The 24,275-nt window shown below is 34.3% G+C and overlaps 2 protein-coding genes across 2 annotated transcripts; both read left to right on the top strand.

Annotated features, from left to right (window-relative positions):
* Positions 1-438: 438 nt before the first annotated feature.
* LOC127101536 (probable glutathione peroxidase 5) lies at positions 439-1,299 on the top strand. The gene is made up of 4 exons (XM_051038977.1): positions 439-584; positions 687-763; positions 877-938; positions 1,107-1,299. The coding sequence occupies exons 1-4, from the start codon at positions 531-533 to the stop codon at positions 1,247-1,249; spliced, it is 336 nt and encodes a 111-aa protein (XP_050894934.1). The 5' UTR covers positions 439-530; the 3' UTR covers positions 1,250-1,299.
* A 26-nt stretch (positions 1,300-1,325) lies between these two features.
* LOC127102796 (probable peptide/nitrate transporter At3g43790) lies at positions 1,326-6,537 on the top strand. The gene is made up of 13 exons (XM_051040128.1): positions 1,326-1,354; positions 1,486-1,588; positions 1,712-1,765; positions 1,929-1,991; positions 2,071-2,120; positions 2,233-2,308; positions 2,382-2,570; positions 2,675-2,762; positions 2,920-3,005; positions 3,091-3,198; positions 3,306-3,350; positions 3,440-3,526; positions 6,505-6,537. The coding sequence occupies exons 1-13, from the start codon at positions 1,326-1,328 to the stop codon at positions 6,535-6,537; spliced, it is 1,011 nt and encodes a 336-aa protein (XP_050896085.1).
* Positions 6,538-24,275: the final 17,738 nt, after the last annotated feature.

Raw genomic sequence — 24,275 nt, 5'->3', positions numbered from 1 at the left:
GAAAGCGCTGTCTAAGGTTAAAATAAAAATAAAACACGGAAAATGTTCTAAAAAAATAATGAAAGCGCTGTCTAAGGGGGGGTCTTAGACAACGCTTTTAGAAAGCGCTGTCTAAGACCCCCCCTTAGACAGCGCTTTTAAAGTCTTTCAATTAAGGTGGGGGTTTAGAAAGCGCTTTTGGAAAGCGCTGTCTAAGGCATATCTTAGAAAGCGCTTTCCACAAAAGCGCTGTCTAAGGTCTAATTAAAATTAAATTTCAGACTTCTATTTTCGTTCTCAGTTCTTTTTGTTTTCCCTCCTGCGATTAAACCCCTCCAGCGAACCCTAACAGCGAACGAGAATACCAGCGGTTAGGGTTTTGAAGAATCGGTTTCAATACCAGAACGAGAATCCTGTAATCATTCGGTTTCAATACCAGAAAGTGTTTGAAGAATCGGTTTCAATATAGGATAGACACAGTCTTTCTCCTAAATTAAGAAAACAGAACAAAATAGTAACTAAAAATTCTCATCCAAACGCTAAACAAACAAATGGGTGCTTCACAATCGGTCTCTGAAAAATCCATATCTGAATTCACAGTTAAGGTAACCACTTTTTTCTCAAACCCTAAATCTCTATATAAAAACCCATTTTTTCATTATCATCAACAAAATCTCTTACAGTTTTGCTTTTCATGGTTGCCTCAGGACGCCAAGGGAAAAGACGTGAACCTCAGCTCATACAAAGGGAAAGTTCTTCTTATAGTTAACGTCGCTTCAAAATGGTTCAACCCCACTTTCTCTAATTCTATTTTCTCCATGTCATTACAATCAAAATTCAATCTTTTTTACTGGGTTTAGCTGATTAAAATGATTTTTTATTGGGTTTTAATTACAGTGGATTTACGAATTCCAATTATACCCAGTTAACTGACCTTTATAGCAGATACAAAGATAAAGGTATGATTTTTAAGGGTTTGAAGAGTTTTTTTTTTTTGCATGTTGGTGTTGAACACTAAAGTTTGTGTCTTTGCTGTGACATAATCATTTTGAACTTACTTGAGTAAAGGGCTTAAAGAAATTCTTGAAACTGATTCATTTGAGAATGTTTTTGTTGGTTGATTTTAGGACTTGAGATATTGGCTTTTCCATGCAATCAGTTCTTAAACCAAGAGCCTGGGAGTAGTGAGGATGCAGAACAATTTGCCTGTACAAGATTCAAAGCCGAGTATCCAATTTTTGGAAAGGTAATGTGTTGTTTGTTTGTGTAGGGATCTCGATACGTTGCTGATAGGTTTATGTCCTGGATTTTTTGGTTTAGTTGTTCCAATATTGTTTTGTGGCAGAATGCTAATTGGTTCGGTAATTTTGAATTGGTCAGTAATGGTCAATAATTTTTAAGTGGGAAGATTTCATGTTGCATAAGTCTAAATACTAAGCTCTTATCCAATCAGAGCCTGAAAAATTTTCCATTACAGCATTGATGATGATAAATACTTGATTTCAGTATTATTTTCAACACACTGTTTGGCCTTAGCACAAGTTTTTCGATGGCGGTTACTACCCGATTTTTTCTTGGATGTTTAAATGGTTTGCTAGGACCAATGAAGGTACCAAACAACACAAATATAACCTAATGTTTCGTCCTTCAACATCAGGGAACAATCATTAGTTTGTCATTTCTGTATTTGGATATCAGTTGATTTTTTTGTCACATCGTTTTCTGATAACAGGCTTATAGTACCGAAATATTTAGAGAAGAAAAGCAAGGTCTTGGACTCTCAACAGTAAACTTCTATAACCTATGTTCGACACTAACACGACACTGACACACACGTTACCTTCAATAACTTCTATCCACACATCAAGCTCAATAGTACTAGGTGTAGCACGTCGTTGATATATTTTCTGCATTCAACAATAATAATTCATAACGTGATATGGTTTCAGCTCAGTGCAGCTTGGGGTATAGGCTTAGTAATTGGACCAGCATTGGGAGGTTATTTGGCTCAGGTACTTGATGCTTCATAGCTATTTTAATTGAAGACACTTTTATTCGTTTCGCTAATACTGTGTGAAATTTACATTGCAGCCAGCAGTGAAATACCCTCATCTATTTCCAAAAGACTCATTTTGGGATAAGTAAGTGGATTTTACTTGATTTTTAGTATCATAAAGTTCTAACAATTCAGCTTTTCCTTCGATCCTTATTGTTGATGTGATTATTTTAATTGTCAAAACATAAACCATGCAGGTTTCCATATTTCTTGCCTTCCTTGTCAGTATCAGCTTTTGCATTTGTGGTAGCAATTGCATGCATCTGGCTTCCGGTATGAGTAAGCAACTTCATAGTTTGTTAAACATGTATAAGCATTTGATCACAAAATTCCTGCATCACTGTAGGAAACACTTCACAACCACCCTCTAAGCAATGAGTCTATTGATGATGCTGAAGCTTTAGAAACTGGAAACATAAGTAATGACGACGACAAAATAATCCAAAAAGATGAAAACCTCTTTCTGAACTGGCCATTAATGTCATCTATTATTGTGTACAACATTTTCTCACTTTATAATGTTGCTTATCAAGAGGTACCATTCCTACTTTTGGTGACTTATTTGAACTTTATAATGTTGCTTAAAAGATATTAAATCTAATAGGATATATAAGTAAACACCATTCTACTTCATGATAGGTTTTCTCATTATGGGCTGTTAGTCCTGGAAGGTTTGGTGGTTTGAACTTTACAACTGATAATGTAGGCGATGTTCTCGCAATATCAGGTACGTCTTTGATATGTGTCACTAGAGATTTATTAGTGTTGGGATTAACATATTTTCTAGCCTTCCTTGTCACATATCAGGTACATTGCTTTGTGCATTTCATTTTTCAAGATATTCTGCTTAATAACTGACCTCTTCTCAAATGGTCAATGATCAGGTATTGGTCTTATTGTCTCCCAGCTTTTCCTCTACCCTTCATTGGAAAGAGCTTTCGGACCTATAAAATTTGCTCGCATCTCCGCAGTAAGTTTTTTTCCATTCGTAGAAACTAATGCAACTCAGCATTACATTGGTTCTTGTTCTAAAAATGTCTTGTTACCTTATGTAGGTTTTATCAATACCTCTGTTGCAAAGTTACCCCTCCATAGCAATGCTTTCTGGCATTACGCTATACCTAGTTATTAATATTGCTTCTCTTCTGAAGAATGTTCTAAGTGTAAGTTTATCTTTTTGTTTATTTAACCGATCATGAGTGATCACGTTTCAAACAAACATCTGTATGTATTACAAGCTTATCTAATAGTATTTTTTTCTCAATTTCAGATGACGATAATCACTGGTTTATTTATTATGCAAAATAGAGCCGTGGTAATTTTTTTTCTTTAATTCTAAGCTTTTATTTCTTTTTGAAAGTTGATATTATATTTTGAGGAAATTGTGGCGTAAATGGAAAACAGGAACAACATCAAAGAGGGGCAGCTAATGGCATTGCTATGACTATAATGTCAATATTCAAAGCAATCGGTCCAGCGGGAGGTGGTGCAGTGTGAGTTTCCCTTTGATTTCTCTACCTATCTTTCATTGTTTCAAATTGTGAGATAAACTTGCTTATTGTATGTGTTTGTACAAACTTTTTCATGTTAATTTTCTTTGTGATTGTTTGAATCAATTGTGCTAGTACTAGTATTGCAATAATCCTGAAGTCTTATAGGCCTAGACTAAAATTGATATGGTTTGTAGTATATGTTATGACTTGTAAATGTGTACATAAATTTGTATATATTTTGATACATTTAAGGCAAAATTGGTTTGAATTGGTATATATATATATTTGTTAGCCAAAAATTGGTAGAAAAAAGGCCAAAATGGCATATATAAAATGTGATAATTGTCTGTCAAAATCTGGTTGAAAACAGGTAGAAATTCTTGTTTATAAACCTGGAAAAAATGTGGTTTAAAACAAAAGCTTCAAAAATTTTCGTATACCTTAGACAGCGCTTTTGTAAAAAGCGCTGTCTAATGGGGGGATTAGAAAGCGCTTTAGGCAAAAGCGCTGTCTAAGGGGGGGGCTTAGACAGCGCTTTTTGAAAAGCGCTGTCTAAGGTATACCTAAAAAAATTAAAATAGGAGGGTCTTAGAAAGCGCTTTTGGCCAAAGCGCTGTCTAAGGGGGTGGGGCTTAGACAGCGCTTTTCAAAAGCGCTGTCTAAGGTATACCTAAAAAATTTAAAATAAGAGGGTCTTATAAAGCGCTTTTGGCCAAAGCGCTGTCTAAGGGGGGGGGGGCTTAGACAGCGCTTTTAAGATTTAAAAAAGCGCTGTCTAAACCTTTAGCAGCGGAGGTTTAGACAGCGCTTTAAAGCGCTGTCTAAGGCTAAAAAAAGCGCTGTCTAAGGTCTTGTTTGTTGTAGTGAATGAATGAAATCAAAGCCATGGCAAACTTCAAGATGTCTATAATACACATGCCAAATTTCAAGTCCATCCAATAAACCACCAGAATTTCACAAGTCAAATAAAATCATGTCCCACAAGAAGTCCACATTTGGTCAAACAGGGGAGAAATTATCACACAAATAGGAAATGCATTCAAAAATTCCAGGAAAATTCCCATTCATTCTCAACATTCATAAGTATCCTCATGCAAAAATCCAGCTCAAATCATGTTCATATGGCATGGTAACAAAAATCATCAAATTGGACAGGAATGGTGTGACACAAATTGTCACACCTCTATTCAAAAAATCATATCTCTCAATCCAGAAACTCAAAAATCACAAACCATATATCAAAATGCTCCTAAAGGTGTCTAGAATAATCACAAAAAATTTCAGCCTCATCCAATTAAGCATCAATATTTCACAAGCAAAATGGCATGGAAGGTACAAATTGGATACACATGAACAAACCCTAGGCAAAACAGAAATCCACACGTGCATAAATTCTGGAAAAATCACCATAAAAAACTAGAGATCATGAGGAACATTTCACAAAAAATCCCACATTATTTGGACAAGTATTGGATGACTTATGATTTTTCTAAGATTGACATACAAAATGAAATAAAAATTGAAATAAAAAAGGAATTAAATGAAATAATGACTGAAAATGGCAATAGCGTAATTATGGAGCAGCTTAAGTGAAACGCTGCGTTTCACTTAAGCGCGTGTCACAACGTGATTGGTCTCATGGCACAATAACAGCTAAACCTCATGCAAACGCGGAAACAAAGATCTAACACTAGTCTGGAAAATGTTCTTCGCACCTTCATCATGTTCTTCATCCAGAAATCACTCAAGAACAAATGTTCATGAAAATTTGCAAACTATACATCATTGAACTCGTCTCATCATGCACATCAATAATCTCAACATGATTTTACCTAATTCAAACTAACAAGTCCAGATCGATCAAAAGAAAATTGGAACATCAAACTTTAATTCATAATATCTCAATCAATATTCAATGAAATTCAATTCTACAAAGTGCAGCATGCTCTACAATAGGAGATCTACATAAGCCATAACCTAATTTCATGAATTGAGAGTTTTGAATTCCAACCTTGTGTGAAGTGCAGATCTCGATTTGGAGTTTTTTGGATGTGTAAGCTTGAAACAGATGCTCTTTGATGCTTTAGGAGATGAATGAAGTCAAGTCTTTAGCTCAATTATGCTCAATCTTGCTCCAAATTCAAATTGCCATGGATGATGCTCTATGTAACAGTTGCGATTTCTTCAAGATGTCTTCACTCTTTGCCTCAACAGAACTTCAATGATACCTGCAGATGATGAATCAAGCACGAACAAAGCAAAGGCAATGGTGAAATTCGATGGAAAAGTGAAAAAAGTTTGAACAAATTTGAGAGAATTTGGAGATTTTCTGTTTTTGGATCTGAGATTGTGATTGTGTTAATGTGAATTCTGTTACAATTAACACTTTATAGTCCCTGTTAATCCACTTCCTTAATCAAGATTAGCAACAATGGATTGGATTAGTGAATGCTCATGTTATGTCATTTGGCCAAAATGCCCTTTTTCCAATTGAACCAATGGAACAGTAGAAAACCAGTTGAAGCAAGTCACAAAACCTGTTTTGAAGTGATTGGAAATGGTTTGGCATGAAAATTGCATGTACTTTTGAAAATCACCTTTTTTCCCACCAAAATTTAAATGGTTCACTTGAAAAATGGACTTTTTATGTGACTAAAAAAAGCGCTGTCTAAGGTCTTGTTTGTTGTAGTGCTTCTCGTGCTCCTGGGGTGGCTAACCCCAATATGTGTCTTGAAATAATTTTGCTCCTGTCCGGCTGATTCAGAGAGATTTATAGAATCTCGATATGGTTTCCCCAGATTGACTGACTCTTGCAGAGATCTGAGTCACGGGACATCATAAGGAAACTGTTCAACCTTCCCATTATGTAAGCTTCCTTGATGTCAAGTGAATGTTCGCATGTATGATGCTTATTTTGAAATGATAATTGTAATGTCATGCTCATGCAAGTTTTAAAACTCAGGTGTGTTCACTAAGATTATGACATATAGTGAACGAATCACTGATTAGAATGCCATATCAGTATCAATACAAATGACGAGCAAATCTTTAGGAGTCAGCTTGATGCGATCTTACCATAGTATGCTTTCGAAATAAACTCTGCTTCAATTAGGTCTTTTGATGGCTGTAATGTGGTCTGGTTCATGGTTTTAGAAAGAAGAGATATAAGACTCAAAACCTATTCTAACCCTCCCGTTCTCCGTGATGTTCTCCAGTCCTACATTCAGTTAGCTCAAAACAAGCGTCCATCTTTCAGAAAATGGATTTTGGAGTAATAGTGATGATGGTTAAAGAACCCAATGAGATTTTGAAGCGATAGCCACTCCCCTTTTGCTTTTGTTTGCAGTCACGGAGATTTGTTCTTGCTGAGGATTTTGATATTGGTCCTCTTGTTCTTTTGTTTTTGCTTACCCTTATTTTTGCCTAGGCTGATTCTTTGGGTCTGCAGTCCACCGGGATGCCCTAACGTTTTCCTAAGTCAATCTTGTTTTCAAACTTTTGACTTAGGGGGCTTTTCATTTACTTTTGATTTTTTTTCATCTCTTTTTCTTAGCAAATCCTGTGACGCTGCTTTCTCGATTTGTTGCACGGGTTATGACTATCTCACTCCTTTTATGGATAAGGGATAACCATTTTGAATTTGTAATTCCATCCTCTTGAGAGGGGTATGATACTTTATGGGATATTCTCCTTCTGAAATTTGAATTCAAGTTCAAACTAACTGAAGATTACCCTACCCCTGGTTTAACATGAGGGTTTTATGTGTAAAGAAAGAAACTTCTACTTCAATTCCCAATGGGGTTGACTAAGCATTATCTTCCTTACATCTCCGGTGTTAAGGGATTGAACAATGCCTTACATCATCAGCACGGTCTTATTCAAAATCATACAGGAAATGATCTTATGTATTTTAATTGCATCATTCTCTTTTGACTTTAGTTTGACAAATAGTTTGATACTGATAAAATAAAATATGAGTGAACACAAATGGATTTAAGCAAAACATGCACGTTTATTTCATTATTATTATCATATAAAAATCAGACAAGTTTACAAATGAACAACAATTGACAAACAAGAAAATATTACAAATGAGACATGATTCAATCAATATGATATTGCTAGCCTTGATACTCCTCTGAAGAAGCAACTGAGTTTGAGTAATCTTCACCACTAACTGCATTCACAATCTGTCCATAGTTGTTTGGCAACTGGTTGTTTATGACATTAGGTTTTGCTTCAGGGAATGACAAAACCTTCTGATCAATTAACTTTTGTACTCTGGTCTTGAACAACCCACAATCTTCACTTGAGTGCCCTATATAGCCGGTGTGAAACGCACAACAAGCGTTAGGATTATACTTCGGACCATAAGGATAAACAACTTGTGGTATTTCTTTTGGCACAATCGCCCCTTGCTGAACAAGATACGGTAGCAACTGAGTATACGATACAGGGATCTGGTCATGCTGAGGATGCTTCTTATCATAACGTCTTCCTTGACCTTAACTCTGGTTTCTGCTATCTTGCTGATTCTGAGAAATTGAAGCCTGTGGAGGCTGCTGATACTGTGGTTGGTATGCAGGTTGCTGATACTGAGCAGCGGCAATGTATGGATAAGGGTAGTATGGCACAAGATCCATAGGTGCTTGAACTTGAGGGTGGACATTTGTTGTCACTACGCTTGCCTCAACCTCTTTCTTCTTAGCAACACCCTGAGATTTCTTGACCACTGTATGTATGTCAATACTAGCAATCTTCCCTGTTTTTAGCCCATTCTCGATATGTTCTCCAATGGTCATTATGTCGACAAAGTTGGAAGACGCGCTACCAACCATCTTTTCATAGTACAAACCTTGGAGTGTGCTCATGAAGATATTAAACAATTCAACATCTGTCAGTGCAAATTTAACTCTAGAAGCCATCTCATGCCGCCTCTGAGCATATTCTTTGAATGTTTCGCTACTCTTGCAGGCTTGATTTTGCAGTTGTAACCTGGTGGGAGCCATGTACAGGTTATATTTGTATTGCTTGAGAAAAGCTTCAGAAAAGTCCTTCCAAGATCTAATTTTACTGCGTTCCAGACCCATATACCAATCTAAGGATGCCCCAGATAAACTGTCTTGGAAGAAATGGATGAGAAGTTCATCATTATCAATGTAGGATGCAATATTCCTACAATACATGATGACATGACTTCTTGGACAACTTAAACCCTTGTATTTTGGTAGGTCTGGTGCTTTGAACTTAGGTGGAAGCACCACATTAGGAACTAGGCACAAGTCCTTAGCATCCATACCATAAGCAGAGAAACCTTCAATGGATCTAATCCTTTCATCTAGTAACCGATAGTCTGCTTGTCTATTCTGATCTAAACCGAGAGTAATCTGATTCACAGGTGTCGTGGTGAAGAATCGAAGACCAAGCTATTGATTAGACTTGACTCATGAATCAAAATATCACCACCGAACTTTAATTTATCCAAGGGAAGGGGAAACGATTCAAAAATAACCCAATATGTATATGCAAAGCTAGAATATTAAACTTAAGCTAAGCAAAAAGAGGGGAGATTCTAAAGGTACGGGGGTGTGTTATGAAAAGGGAAGGTATCAACACCCTAATCATCTGTAGTACTCTACAAGAACCTTTTAGATATATGTATTTGGTTTAAAATTGTTTGCTATTTGATTGGGGAGATGAGAAAAAGAACATTTTTTATTATTTGATGATTTGGAAAGACGTTGAGTCTTATGCCTACATACCCGTGAAGGATCAAAACCTCGTAGTTCGGGTTCAAAAGTAAGAAGGGATTTGGTGAGGTTTGTTTTATGAGAAAGAGACAAATTGTCATCTTAAGGAGAAAACTCACATTTAAACCACCACAAACATGTGGAAGATAGATCTTTTCATCAAATTGAAAGAAGGACTCTCACTTGGATATAGAATCAACAAGTATGCCACATACCTCTTCCAAATGGAAAAAAATCAATATCAATCTCAACAATGTTATGGGGTAGGAGATTTAAATATCAACTAGGGATGACTCATGTCTAATCCTTTTATGAAAAGGTTTTAAACAATGAAAAGCCAAAGGGGCAAAAGGGTTTGAATTAAGTTTGTGTTTTTTAGGTCTTATGAAAAGATCTTTGAATATGCATAAGTGTTTTGAAGCATTTGATTAAGAAATAAAAGGGGAAACAATGACCTAAGTCAAATTTTATTATGAAAGTGGTTATAAGAAGGAGAGAGAGATAGAATCCTAAGGTTTAAATTGAGGGAAACCTAAGATTGTATCTAGAAGTTTTTGGATTAAGGGGAAGCAAAGTTGTATAGAATGCAGATGAACACACACATGCAAAATGACAAAAATGTCATGATTCATTTCCCTTGGATATGAATAATAACAAGGTTGAACGTGCATTAACATTAAGGCATAAAATATGTCTAAATACAATGGCAATCATAAGGTATGGATGACAATATTAAACATGGTTTTTTAGGCATTGAGATAAGCATAAACAAGACATGACGAAGTTTCACACAGCATCACAAGACACAACATATTGATGGTGAAGACAAAATCATACTTGACATGGTAAAAGCATTCATTGGTACATGGTAAACACAACATGAATCAATTTAGGTCAAACATGCATCACATTATAAGTCTTCACAAAATAAACATTAGACTTGAATCAAAGTTCATGATAAGACCAAACTTAAGTGGAAACCTAATCACCTCCTAACCATTCATTCAACATGTTTTCAAGGTGAATCAATCGATACATTGTATGAAAATAATCAAGTTCAAATATGTTAAGGATAACAATTAACATTTAAAAGAGTGTGTTTTAATCATATAAACTTTCAACATCAAGAACAAATAAGACATAAGCCGAAAGAATAAATTAGGAGCCTTAAAAAAACACTTAAAACACATGTTCTCCATCCAATCAAAAGTGGTGAAATAAATAATATTTTTGGGATTTTTTTGGTGTCATCATAAAATAGACATTCTTATGAACACATGGCAAAAAGAATGGGTTAAAAATGTTAAGGGATCATGAAGTTATGGATATTTGAAGTTATGAAGAAAAATGAACATTTAACAAGTGAAAACAAAAAAAATCATTACACCACCCAGTAACTTAACAAACCAGTGTTTTACCACTGGGGCGCAATGCCAATTCATGTGTTTAGTTACATCAATTAAAATATATATTAAAGTGACTTTTAAAATTTAAAAAATGGCTCCAAACTTCATCTTCCTCATTCATCCCGTAGTCCATAGTTTCCACCATTTTCACATATTGTTAAACTCTAACTCTCTCAATTCTTAACAAAATCAAAAGTTGTAAAGACCAAAATTGCTTAGAATTTCGCAAGGAATCTAATGGTACTCACAAATTTCATTTATTTTTGATAAATATCCATAAATCAAACAAAATGAATATCAACCCTAAAAATTAAATTTAAAATTAAGTTCCAAACATCACCGATTAAGACCAATGATCATAGGGGTTTTGTTCCTGGCATCTTGGCAAGTGTAATGGTAACAAGAATGATGCAAAATGGTGTCTTAAATCATAAATTGCAGAAATGAATACATACCTCAAAAATGAAAATCGTCCTTTGGAGTAGGGGTGTTCTAGATGTGATTTTATGATCTGAACAACTTCCTTACACCTCTAGGAAGGTGTTTGAATGCCTGGCTTGAGCTGAGAGTGCTTGGTTCTTCCTTTCCAAATCAAGTTGCAAGTTATGAAAAAATTTGATTTGGAAGATGATGGTAGGGCTGTTACAGAAGTTGTTGAAGTGTTTGGACAACTTCTAATGGATGTTTAGAAGTTGTTTGGAGTGTTGGTTTGGAGAAAACACAAGCACAATGGACTTTGGAAGTTTGAGGTTTGGAGAATTTGATACAATGGAGTTTTTGTGCCAATTCTGGTGTATTGAGTTATGAGGCTTGTCTCTCTATTTATAGAGGCTCCATATGATTCATGTAACTTGCAGAAATCAATCTTGGTTCAAATGGAATGCTAGTTTGGTGACTTGGTTTCATTTTGCACAAAAAATCATAATGGATCATGATGAAAAGGTGGAGTGAAAGGAGGAGTTTAGAGGTACTTTTAGGATGTTGCTTCTGGTTTAGAGGTTAAGTGTGATCAGAAGAAACAAGTTAGAAGCTCAATGCAAGAGTGGTTGGAAAATTTGGCCTTTATCAAAATGGATATGAAGTTTTTTTGCAAAACCTTCCAAATATGGCATCAAGACTTGGTCAATGACTCAATCCCTTGTGTAATGCATCAAAGGTTTATGTAATCTTATGATTAAGGTGAGATTTAGAAGCAATATAGCCTGTAAAGCAAGATCATGTAGCTTTGGCTCAAGGTTACATGATGAATTTGTCATGAAAATGACCCAAAATTCAGATTTGGAGAGCCAATTTCAACTCTTCGAAACTCCTAGCTCAAATATGATAATTTCATGATCTTTGACTTTTTGGAAAGCTAAGACCATGCTATACAACTTTCATGTTGGAAGTTTTCCTTGAATAAATGTTTATCATGCTGAAAAGTGATGATCAAGTAAGCCACTTTTTGAAGGCAAATTTGGTTGAAATTTTTTCGAAGTGTTTTAATTTTATGGTACCAACTTCATGGCTTCATAATTTGAAATCCTTGCATTTTTTGGGAATCAATCATCAAGGACAAATTTGGAGTATGAAGTAAGACCTTTAATATGATCATTGGATAAAATAAAATGGTGGCCTGGATCACAAGTTATGACCTTGGAAAGATAGGTACTTGAACATTTTTTCATAACTTAGAAAAATTTACAAAACCAAATCTTGCCCTTTTTGCAAGTAACCTCAAATTTATTGTTTAATCTTGATCAAATGCATCCGTAAACCATATTTTCATGATCCTTGAGTTGAGAAGTCCATGGTTGACAAAAATGTCAAAAGTCAAACTTTGACTTTGCCTCAGTTGACTTTGTATCGGATGAATCCAATTCTTGCAATCTTTAATGAATGGGATCTCTTAGGCATATTGGATGATGTGAATGGATCACTTATGATGTATTTGAAGTATTTGAACCGTGCTTCAAGCTTTGGGATCATGCCTTGGATAAAAAGTCAACCAGTTGACTTTGGGTCAAACCCTAGTTGAGGGTATCAGATGAACTCTGGCCTTGATAAATTTGAGATGGAATGATCTTGAAATTGATTCTTATTGACGGAAGTCACTTGATTAATTGGGAAGATGAGGAGTTTGAAATGTTAAAACTCGTGCCAAGTCTTGATTGATCAATCTTTGAAAGCTCTTGGTGCAAAACCCTAACTTAAGACAAACAAAGTAGAAAATCCTTTTGTATTTTCAATAGGTTAGTAGTGCAAAGATGCTAGATGTCATGCAAGTGATACAAATGATGGTGGCATCTTAGGGTTGAAAATTAGGGTATGACAGCAGGCTGGGGATTAACTTGATGATTGGGAAGTTGAACGCTCTAAGGAGCTGCCTGAGCAATAACTAGAGGAGAAGAAAATTGAGGATACCCTTGAGAATACATCAATCTCTGATTTACTATCTGACTAACATTCTGACCATACTGACCCTGATATGGAGCGTAGGGTGCCCCAAGATACACAAACGGAGGTGCAACAGCAGAAGATTCCCCAGGATAAGGAGGAGGTATTTGAACACCCTGATTCAAATTCTGAATAGTGGGCTAAGCAACTCGAGGAGGAAGACGAAAGTGAAGAGTAGGACCTCTGTATCCATCTTCATTATCATTAGGAGTTTCAACAATTATTGGTGCAGAAGTTTGAAGAGCATGTTCTGGGTTGATCTCACGGTTGTCAGCATTAACCATTTGAGGAGAGTGAGTGGTTATGCCCCCAAGATGGACGATCGAATTCCCATTGGCGTGATGTACAACAAACAATTGATATGGCATAAAAGAGTTCCCATTAGCAGCTTAGGGAGTAAAGTTCAGAGTCAACCCCCAAGGATAGGCAGCAGCATGCCTACTAGGACCCAACTGACAGATCAAATGGCTCACTACAGGTTGAATCACAGTGTCCACATAAACATCAACATAAGTGGTGACATCAATAACATAAGTAACTACAACAGAAGAAGGATTGGCAGCAGAGGTAGAGGTAATAGCCTTCTGAGCTTGAAGGTACTCCATTATGGTGTTCATGTTACCTTGGAAGGTGTCCACTTTGCCTTGGAACTGAGCCAAGGTTTCCCTATAGGTAGCATTCTCTTGTTCCAGATCTTCCATAATTCTCGATTTGTTAGCTCTTGTGAAGTACTTGTATCGAAGAGTCGTCGTCTTTCTAACTGGAGATAGGACAAGGTGAGCTTTTTCTGGTTGATATGCATGAGATGCAAATGCATGAATGCACATGTTGGGGATGAAATACAGATAATTATGCAACATCTATAGATTCAAAGCATCGATGGCATAATAACTCAGTGTCAAAACTATGGCATATATACCGCAATGCAAAAATGATATGCAATAGAGTATGTCAACAACACAGAATAATTCGGATAATCTATGTATACTGCCTGATGCAGGATCAAAGGTCCGACGTCCATGAGAATAAAGGTATGTAGAGGCTATGGTTTCCTGCAAAAAATACCATATCCCCCTCACAGGTAGGTTCTAGTCTTCAAAGGCAACCTAAGAGGTTCCTAGAGTCAATGACCCATTTCAAGATACCATTGCCTTAGACGAATGACTCGTCGAACAATGATGCTCCTAAAAGGATCTACTCTAGGTGTGACATCTCGTGTCAACCATGATCACAAAATAACTCCACAGAGGTAAAACTTGACTCTAGTCACATTACTATCTTGTGTATGTACTCAAGCTCGGGTATAGAGATTTTCTCTCATGTAATTTATCCCTAACCCAACAGGGAGTATATAAGACAATATCCAGTATAAAAAATATCTAAAGCAATAAAAATATGATAAATAAAGCGAGTAAAACAATAAAGGTAAACACCCAAGCAAACGGAGAAGCAATCAAAACTACGCTCGACTCCTTTTAGCGACTAGGTAATGTTCCAAGCAACAAAGCTTCCCCAACACAGTCTCCGGCTGAAGCTAGCGAAAATATACCCGAATGCATCGCACGCTCGAACATACAACGGAGTCGCCATCGAACTTTATTTATTCCCGAAGGAAAGGGAAATCATCGATAAAACCCAGGGGAAAGAGATATGTTGGGTAAGGAAGTTGGTTACACAAGGGGAATGTATTAACACCCTTAACATCCATGGTACTCCATGGGAACCGTTTTGAATGTTCTCGCTTGAATAGGTGTTACATCTAAAGATTACTCGCAAAAGAAGAAAGGGAAAAGGAAATAAATAGATAAAGTGCCCGATGAGGATTATGGCCCTCATGCCTACGTATCCTCATAATGCAATGAGGAATTCAGAGCTCCGTAGGTCAAAGAACTAGTGGCGGGAGATGAAAAGAAGTGTGATCAATGTGTGGTCTGAACCAAAAGATAAGTGTTTTGAACTCCGATAAGGGGTGAAATATGAACCCAAGAGTAAATCTGGTATGAACCAACAAGTAAGGGGTCTAAGACATGGTGTCACTGTATTGGAATGACCGAAAAGAAAAGTTTCCTGAATACAACTACAAAGTAAGTAAGGAGATGTTTATCCTAGCTACAAGATCTGATAAGACAAATAAATCTACTCTTGGTTCACAAAGAGGTACAAGATGAAGCTCAAAGGTATATTGTATTTGGCTCAAAGATTAAGGTATATCACATGGAGTGAATGAAGGTAGAATATGAATGCATCATGGAGATGAATGGGAGAATGCCCTAAGGCAAGAGTAATAAATAAGTATGCTCGCAGAGGATTTGAACCCTCGTGCCTACATATTCTCATCGTGCAATGAGAAAATCAGAGCAATCGTAGTTTAACATACTACGGCTGAAACAAAAGGGAACGAGATTGATTGGCCAAGGTTCAATACCCTTCAAGGATGAAAAAGGAATGCCAAGGTGTATCACCTTCAAGGTAAGGTATCAATACTAGAGTTTAAAACTAATGATGTCAAGGAGTCGAATTTCCAAGGTTTATCACCTTACAGGGTGAATAGAATCAAGTGCCAGAGTCCATGACTCTCAGGGCTGAGACTTGAATTGAATAACCAAGGTTCTCACAGGGAAAAAAGCAAGATATGCCAGAGTCTATGACTCTCAAGGATGAGAATTGAATTGAATAACCAAGGTTTAACACCTCATAAGGTACAAGAGACAAACGCCAGAGTCCATGACTCTCAAGGTAAAAATATGAATAGCCAAGGCTTAACACCTTACAAGGCAAAGAAAGTTAGATGCCAGAGTCTATGACTCTCAGGGAAAAGATCAAATCGAATAGCCAAGGTTTAACACCTCACAAGGCAAATAGAGTTATACGCCAGAGTCCATGACTCTCAAGGAAAAGATCAAATTGAATAGCCAATGTTTAACGCCTCACAAGGAAAATAGAGTATATATGCCAGAGTCCACGAATATCAAGGAAAATAATTGAATTGAATAGCCAAGGTTTAACACCTTAGAAGGCTAAGAATAATGCCAAGGTTTAACACCTTACAAGGCAAAGAATGTGCCAAGGTTTAACACCTTTCAAGGTAAAGAATGTGCCAAGGTTTAACATCTTACAAGGCAAATGGATAAATTGAACAACCAAGGTTTAACACCTTACAAGGAAAAGAAATGATTGGAAGATGGTGTACAATCACAAGTTGCTGATGGCAAAAGATGCTCCCCTATTCGGGTGTTAAAAGATTGAGGTATGCCTGAAGAAGACTTGTCAATTGCATGATTCAAATTGCACTAGAGTCTATGAACAAGGGCGAGTGCTTTGAATAGCTAGAGCCTACGCCCCGTATGCAAAGTCACTCTAGACAAGGATAGGAGAAACTTCGTCTCATCATTCCTTATAACTTAAGGCTCGTAGCGTACTATTTTAATTGTAACTGACAAGTGTTGAAGATGAATCTTTTTGTCGTGCTTGATGTTCACGGTCTTCACAGTCTTGTATGATGTCTTGTTTGACTTGAGATCTAGTAGAGTGCAAGTGTAAAGGTCCTCATTCAATTAAGTGACCAAGGGACTTATGATCACCCAATTGAATATGAGTCCTAAGGGAATCGGTAAACTGTTCAAGACAAGGTCAAAACAAAGTCCAATATCAAGTATAATTAATTGATCAAGGGTGAACTTGATCAACAAATCAAGTGGCAAAGATCATGTTAAAAATATATTAAGCACATGGAATTATGGAAAATAAACAAGGCATTAAAATTTAAAATTTTATCATGTCAATTCTAATGTCTAAGTAAACATGAAATGGAATTAAAAAGAAATTATCAATTAAACTTAATTAAAATTTAATCCTAATTAATCAAGAGAATTAATATCCTACTTTTATTAAAAAAAAACTAGATTAACACTAATTAAGAAATAAAATAAAATAAAATCTTTTTTTATCTCTTTTTCTAAAATGTTTATTAGATGTTTTTTAGTTTGTTTATAATGATAAAACTAGCACAATCAACTAGAAGAGCAAAATAAATATGTTTCTAAATAATGCTATAAATCCAATTGTGACATGTGGATAAGTGAAAGGAAAAATTGATATTAAAAAGAATATTAAATAATAATACAAAAATGTAATAATAATAATAATAATAATAATAATAATAATAATAATAATAATAATAATAATAATAATAATAATAATAATAATAATAAAAAAAGAATGAAGCATGTATAAGAGTGACAGTATATGAATTATATATGTATATAATATCACTAAAAGCACAAGTTCAATATATGTATGTATATAGGTACTAAATGAACATGACAGTAGGGACCATACAAACTATATATGTATGTCTATATGTATGGAATAGTCACATTGTTTCAATATAAGCATTGCAATTACAACACACATGCATATACAACACACTAAACCACTTTAATCTAATAATAGTATCTTGACTAAACAATTTGGAGTTGTGAATAGTTATTTTAGAAGTTTAGTAAAATTACTTACTTCTAATGGATGAGTTTGAAGTTGTTTCAAAAAAGAAATATCGGTGAATTTGATAAAAGTATTTTTTGTTATAAGAATTCAATAAGGATTGTCATAATTTGATTTATCAATATATATTAATAATGAGAAAAAAAACATATGTTTTGTTATACATGTGTAAAAAAAGAAAAAATAATAGCAGTAAGTTTAAAGAAAAAAAAGCAAAAGATAAACATGGCAGTAATGTATGATAGTAGTGATACATAGCAGTAGAAAAAAAGAAAATAGTAATTTTGAATAAGTTTTCCATAACGACCAACAGAATCGAATTAGACGAGTTAATATGTTGTTGGAATTAGAATTTTACAAAAAAAAAACAAATATATACTGCAAATTGCGAAACAATCTACAAATTATCACGAAAAACATCAAAAGTGAGCGAAAATTTTGATTAAAAAATGCATCATTTCGGATAAAATATGCATTGGAATGAAACCTAATTATATATTCACGATCAACACGAAAAATCAATTCAAATGGTATATTCACATGTTATTAATAGTTAAGAATTAAAAATCACTATTTTTAAGTTTAGGTGTCTTATGCAAAAATAAGTGATTAATCTAATAAGCAATTTCAAAACAATAGCTCAATTTGATCAACCAACAAACATCCAATAATTCATGGCAAGGGTGTGGAAGAGATAAATGATTACTGACGGAGCGGAGATTTGCTCCGGTTAGCGTTGAAAAATTGAACGCCGAAAAAAATCTGGAATACTTCAAGAATAAGCTCCACTAATCCAATTAATTTCCAAGCTTTGATAATTATTCTTGATGATTAATGAATATATAAGATGAATCATGAATGTAGAATATTGATGAATAAACTTGAATTGATGAATCTTGGATGATGATTGTTGATAAATCTTGATAAACTTTAGATGATGATTGTTGTAGAAATTGTTGATGGATGATTTTTTATGATAATGCTTGAATTGTTGATTGATAATTGTTGATGATAATATAGAAATTGTTGATTGATAATATAGAAATTGTTGATTGATAGTTCTTGATGATAATATAGAAATTGTTGATTGTCAAGTTCCACCATTTTAGAATTTCAATGTGAAGTTCTAAATGATGATGAAGATGAACTTTAGTGAGGGTGAGGGAGAAGATGAATATTGAGAGAGAAATTGAGAGAGAATAGAAGAAAAATGATGGAAAAATAATGGTTAATTGTGAATTTTCTAAGTTAGGTTAGTGATCTTAGCTAAAAAAATCAAAATTATGAGAAATAACATATTTATATAGAATTGGTAGGTGAATGATCACCCTTGGATTATGATCCAAGTAATTGAGTTATCAATTGTTAGAAGTTAATTTAATTATTAGTTGCGGATCACCAATTTCAACCATAGGTTTAATTGTTAAAAGTGGCTATGATTGAGTGAAAAAAATGGAAGTTGAAATTTGTATTTGTTTGGAAGTTTTGTGTTAGTTTGGAAGTTATGGTAGTTAAGGGTAATTAGGTAAATTGATGGCTTGTGGAGAAATAGGTAGTTAAGGGTAGTTAAAGACCAATGGTGTTGGAGTTTAGCAAAGGACCAAGTTAGGATGTAAGGCAAAGAGTCACTAGTAATTAACTTGAATTTTCATGCATTTGCCTTGATTTTTCTACCATTTTTGGCTTAAATTTTGAGTGGCTCAATCCATGACTTTTAGTACTTTTTGAGAAGTGATATTTCCAATAAATGAATGAAATCTTTCTTTTATTCAAACTTTTCCCTTTTCTTTGAATCCAAACAAACCTTCGAAATAACTATGAATCTCCAATAAAGAGATGATCCCCACCACAAGTAATACATGAAATAAACCCGAATAATTGTCAAATAATATTCACCTCGAAAATCCACTTAAACCGATTAAATCTATTATTCCTGAATCTTTGGCCTAAATTTGTCACCATATGCAAATGTCGATGAATGCATGATCAAATAAAAAAGACCATAAGTTTGGCGAATTGAATAAAAAAGTATGGAAAATTTAGGGATATGACACATATGTACAAACTTCTTACAACCAAAGACTCTCAAATAATCATACTTGACATTCTTTTCAATCCAAAATTTGTCTGGAACTTCACTGTTTAAAGCAATAGTAGGAGTCAGATTAATAACATGCACCTTCGTGTAAATTTTCTCACGTCAATAATAATTAGGAAACTTAGCTTCAGAGAGCATACATCTAACTTTCTCAATTAACATTCGATTCATCTTCTCTACCAAACCATTCAATTGAGAAGTTTTAGAAGGATTTTTTTCATGTGCAATACCATACTGCTTGCAGTAGGAAGTAAATTATCCACAATACTCACCACCAATGTTAGGACAAACACATTTGAGCTTCATGCATGTCCGCCTCTCAAATAAAGCATAGAATTCTTTGAACTTGTCCAACACTTAGTCTTTTGTATTCAAGGCATAAACCCATAATTTTCTGGAACATTCATCAATAAAGGTAACAAAATAAAGTACACCAGTAAAAAATCTTACCTTTAATGGACCACAAACATCAAAATATACTAATTGAAGAAACTTTGACTTCCTTGAGAGAGGGTGTCTCTTGAAAGATACTCTAGCCTATTTACCCGACATGCAATGAGAACACTTCTTCAAATATGCATTCTTTAATCCTGTAAGAACATCTTTTTTTACCAAAACATTCTTCCCATTTTCTAATATGACTAAGTCTTCAGTGTCACAAAGATGCTTCCATGTTGATAGCATTCACACTGTCCATTACAATCAAAGTTTTTGTATAATACAATTTAGAAAGCTTCTCCCATCTAGCCAAAACCAAGTTACCTTTGTTATATTTTCATTTTCCATAACCAAAGTGATTCTCATAACCACAATCATCGAGCATATGCACAAAGATCAAATTAAAGCCGATATATGAAGCATGTTTGACACCTTTAAGAAATAATTGCATTCCCATGTTGGTTTGCAAACAAACATGACAAACAACAATCGCCTTAGATGCACCATCATTACCCATCTTCAACACTCCAAAGTCACCAGAAGTATAAGATATGAAGAACTCATTCCTTGGTGTAACTTATAATATAACACCGTTGTCAATTATTCACATGCTTTCGTCTAATACAAGATTATCAGACTCATGATCATGGAGAATAACACGGTCATCGCTAGTAGCAGTGGTAACACGATCATCATTGTGATCTTCACGATCTCTTTGTTTAGACTTACCTTTCTTGCCTTTGTTGTCCATTTTTCACTAATAAAAATAATTTTGTATGTGTCATGTTTTGGACTAGCTTATGTTATTCTCTTTACCATCATTTGATTCCTTTTTCTGACTTCCCCCCTATTTTCAGTGACAAGTACCTTAGATTGAGATGAATAACCATGTTCATTCCTTCTCACCTCCACATTAAGAATACCACACTTAGTCGTTTGCAAAGAAACAACACCTCTAGGAGCATAACTTGTGATAGAAACTCGAAACGTCTCCTAAGACTCTGATAAATATAGCAATATAAATAGTTCCAAACGTTCATCATCAAATTTGATACTCACTCCCAACATCGAATCAATGAGCCCTTGAAATTCACTGAAGTGATCTGAAATAGAAGTCACATCCTTATACTTCAAACCTATAAAGTTATTCAACAAGAACAATTTATTATGGCTTGATTTAAAGACATACATGGACTACACCTTCACCCGCAAAGTTTTTGCACGTGTCTCATTAGCAATATGGTTATAAACATTATCTCTTACATATTTTTGAATAAAACCACATACTTGTAGATGTTCAGACTCTCATTCTTCATCAGACATAGAATTCGGTTTTCCGGAACTAAATACCTATAAATGCAATTTATTCACATATAATAAGTCTTTCATCTTATCCTTCCACAAATGTTAATTAAAATCATTTAACAATACATTCTTCGTATTTGTATTTGACTCCATTATTCAAACAAGTAAAATTGCCCCAAACCACAAGCTCTGATGTAAATCTGATGAGAAATTGACACATAATAATAAATCAATATGTATCGGATATAAAATTCTCCAAACTTATATGAATTTATAAGGATCAATACTAATTGACTCTTTCCACTTAAATAAGTAAAACTCAAATGACCTAACATATTTTATTTTTCTCCACCTAAAAAGAAAGTCTCAACTCAACAGAAGTTTGTTTGATTTTTGCTTATTTTTTAGTCAATACATTTTTCTCATATTTGAGTACATGTAAGAGTAAAAAAAATACATAACAACATACTAATAGTAGTATATAATATTCCTCTGAATTTAAATAAAAACAAAAGTTTAAATATATTAATAAAAAACATTATAGTTTTATTTATTATTTAACTCTACCTTAGAATGCCAAAAAAATTGTTCATAATACACATGCAAACTTTCAATTAGTTTACATCAATTTGCTAGATTTGTCAAACAAATGATTTGAAGCATAAGTACATGTGAAAGTGCCGGTTTGAAAGATGATAGGTTGCTTTGTGTCGACTGGTGGGCCTGGATGAATACAACTATATTAATTAGTTTCATTGAATCGTTTAAAAAAATAGTATCAAGTGTCAATTTTTTTGCATTACTATATTATTATATTAAATAAACTCATTATTATATTATTATTATTATATAATTTAGATTATGATTTGTTCAGATGAGTGAGACAATCTATCATAATTTTTTTGACACTAAGAGACAATTATAATTGATTGTATTAAATAATAATTTTATATATTAAACTCAACAATGTTTTCAACTTTAAACTGCATGACATGCCAGGGCCCATGGTTTATATAATTGACATCTCCTTTACTAATATAAATTTCGATTTTTCTCTAAATGTGTACGTTGCAACTTGCAACTTGCAAGCTTTGTAATGAAGAAAATGTGTATAAGTTTGAACTCATTTGAGTCAATTATGAACTTTAGATTAAAAAAAAAGAACTATCATAAATAAGCAACTTTGTGACTTGACTTTAGGATTTATGAATATGTTGGGCACACAACACAGTCTATTCCATAAAATCTAAGTGGGAACGAAATTTGCAGTCAACTATGGTGGATAGTCTAAGTCAATATTGAGAGAGTTATAGGCAAGCAATAATATGAACGATCATTTATTCTCTATTTAGTTTTAGTATTGTGTGGGACTGGGTTCAGTTGAAGTTTCAATTTTAAAAAGAGGGTACAAGAACTTTGAGGTTCGTTCAATGCAAGTTCAATAATTAGGGTTGGTACGGGAATATAGGTGTGAACACTTGCACGTTCAAATTAGTTCTGATTTATAAAAAAAATATTATACAAAGTTTTGTAAAAAAATCATAAGAGAGAACAACATGCAACAAAGGCCAACGGAGGTCTGAAGTACACAAGGAATTCGCTATGTTGCGAGAAGCATCATAATATTGTCTCTAAGAAATAACCGGAAAATTAAAAAATAAAACAAAATAAAAAAAACACTACCATCAACTCAAAATTCAAAGGCAAAGATCAACATCTAGAATAATAAAACGAATCAAAGTATCTACCCCACGAAAGAGAGGTTAGATCTTGGTCGAGAGAGCCACCATTAACATAGAAGTTTCCTTTGAATATTTTCAATGACACTGTCCGGTTAGATTTGAGCCATTCCACTTCTATTAGTCTAGACAGAAAATATGGACTAGGGGTTGGCTGGGTGGAGAGACGCTAATGGCGGATTATAAATGACACTTGAGCACTTAGGCACGACATCTTGGAGCAATCGGGTTACTCGTGGAGTGTACGACGACGATTCGACGACCGGCTGACGGCACGCCACCACACGTGGCAATGGTCATTACTCTAGTTCATTATTTTTGGAATAATTGCAACACTTAGTGAGAAAAGTTATAATAGTTGATGAAATGATGTGTTTATCAAATGTCACAATCTTGTGAAACCACACCATTTAGTCTATAAATATACTATTTCGAATTCAGAAAAAACAATGTAATTTGAACTCTCCTCTTAATTTCAGATTTCATTCTTTCCCTATATTCGAGTTTTCATCTTTCTTGTGCAAACTCAAAATAGACTGAATTATCTTGAGTATTTCCACGTGTAGACTCTAAGACAAATTAAAGAGTGCTTGAAATACTATTGAGAAAGTGCTCATATGCACAATTCTAGCCTTGATCTATTTAACTTAGAACTAATTTCTAACAGTCTAATAATATCTCAAATAATGACAATAAAGGTTTTGTTTCAAGCATCAAAGTGATGAACCAAGACCTTGTGAAGTTAGACTGTTTTGACGGGACAAACTATACTCGCTAGCAAGACGAGATGATCCTCCTCATGATTGTCTTCACTACTACAAAATATACATTTGATAACACTAACTTACAACGGTTTGACAGTTAACCGCGGTGGTACCTCATTTATGGATGCATTTTTTTGTATATTTTCGAAAAGACATTGTATTACATTTAAAACAAATAATCATGATTATACATCCATGGAATGACATGGTTGGAATTCTAACTCCAACAATTTTCTACTTTTTCGTTACAATGAATGTTGTCCTTATAATATGATATACATATTAAAATTAAAATACCTATCACCAAG

This window comes from Lathyrus oleraceus, chromosome 7 (assembly GCF_024323335.1).
Source record: "Lathyrus oleraceus cultivar Zhongwan6 chromosome 7, CAAS_Psat_ZW6_1.0, whole genome shotgun sequence".
NCBI lineage: Eukaryota > Viridiplantae > Streptophyta > Magnoliopsida > Fabales > Fabaceae > Lathyrus > Lathyrus oleraceus.
This window is presented reverse-complemented; position numbering and strand designations above follow the sequence as displayed.

Excerpts from the sequence above, each read along its gene's own strand:
- LOC127101536 (XM_051038977.1), top strand. The coding sequence starts at position 531 with ATGGGTGCTTCACAATCGGTCTCTGAAAAATCCATATCTGAATTCACA. Across the intron at positions 764-876 it reads GTTAACGTCGCTTCAAAATG|TGGATTTACGAATTCCAATT; the intron begins GTTCAACCCCAC and ends TTTTAATTACAG. Across the intron at positions 939-1,106 it reads TAGCAGATACAAAGATAAAG|GACTTGAGATATTGGCTTTT; the intron begins GTATGATTTTTA and ends GGTTGATTTTAG.
- LOC127102796 (XM_051040128.1), top strand. The coding sequence starts at position 1,326 with ATGCTAATTGGTTCGGTAATTTTGAATTG. Across the intron at positions 3,006-3,090 it reads AATTTGCTCGCATCTCCGCA|GTTTTATCAATACCTCTGTT; the intron begins GTAAGTTTTTTT and ends TACCTTATGTAG. Across the intron at positions 3,351-3,439 it reads TTATGCAAAATAGAGCCGTG|GAACAACATCAAAGAGGGGC; the intron begins GTAATTTTTTTT and ends AATGGAAAACAG.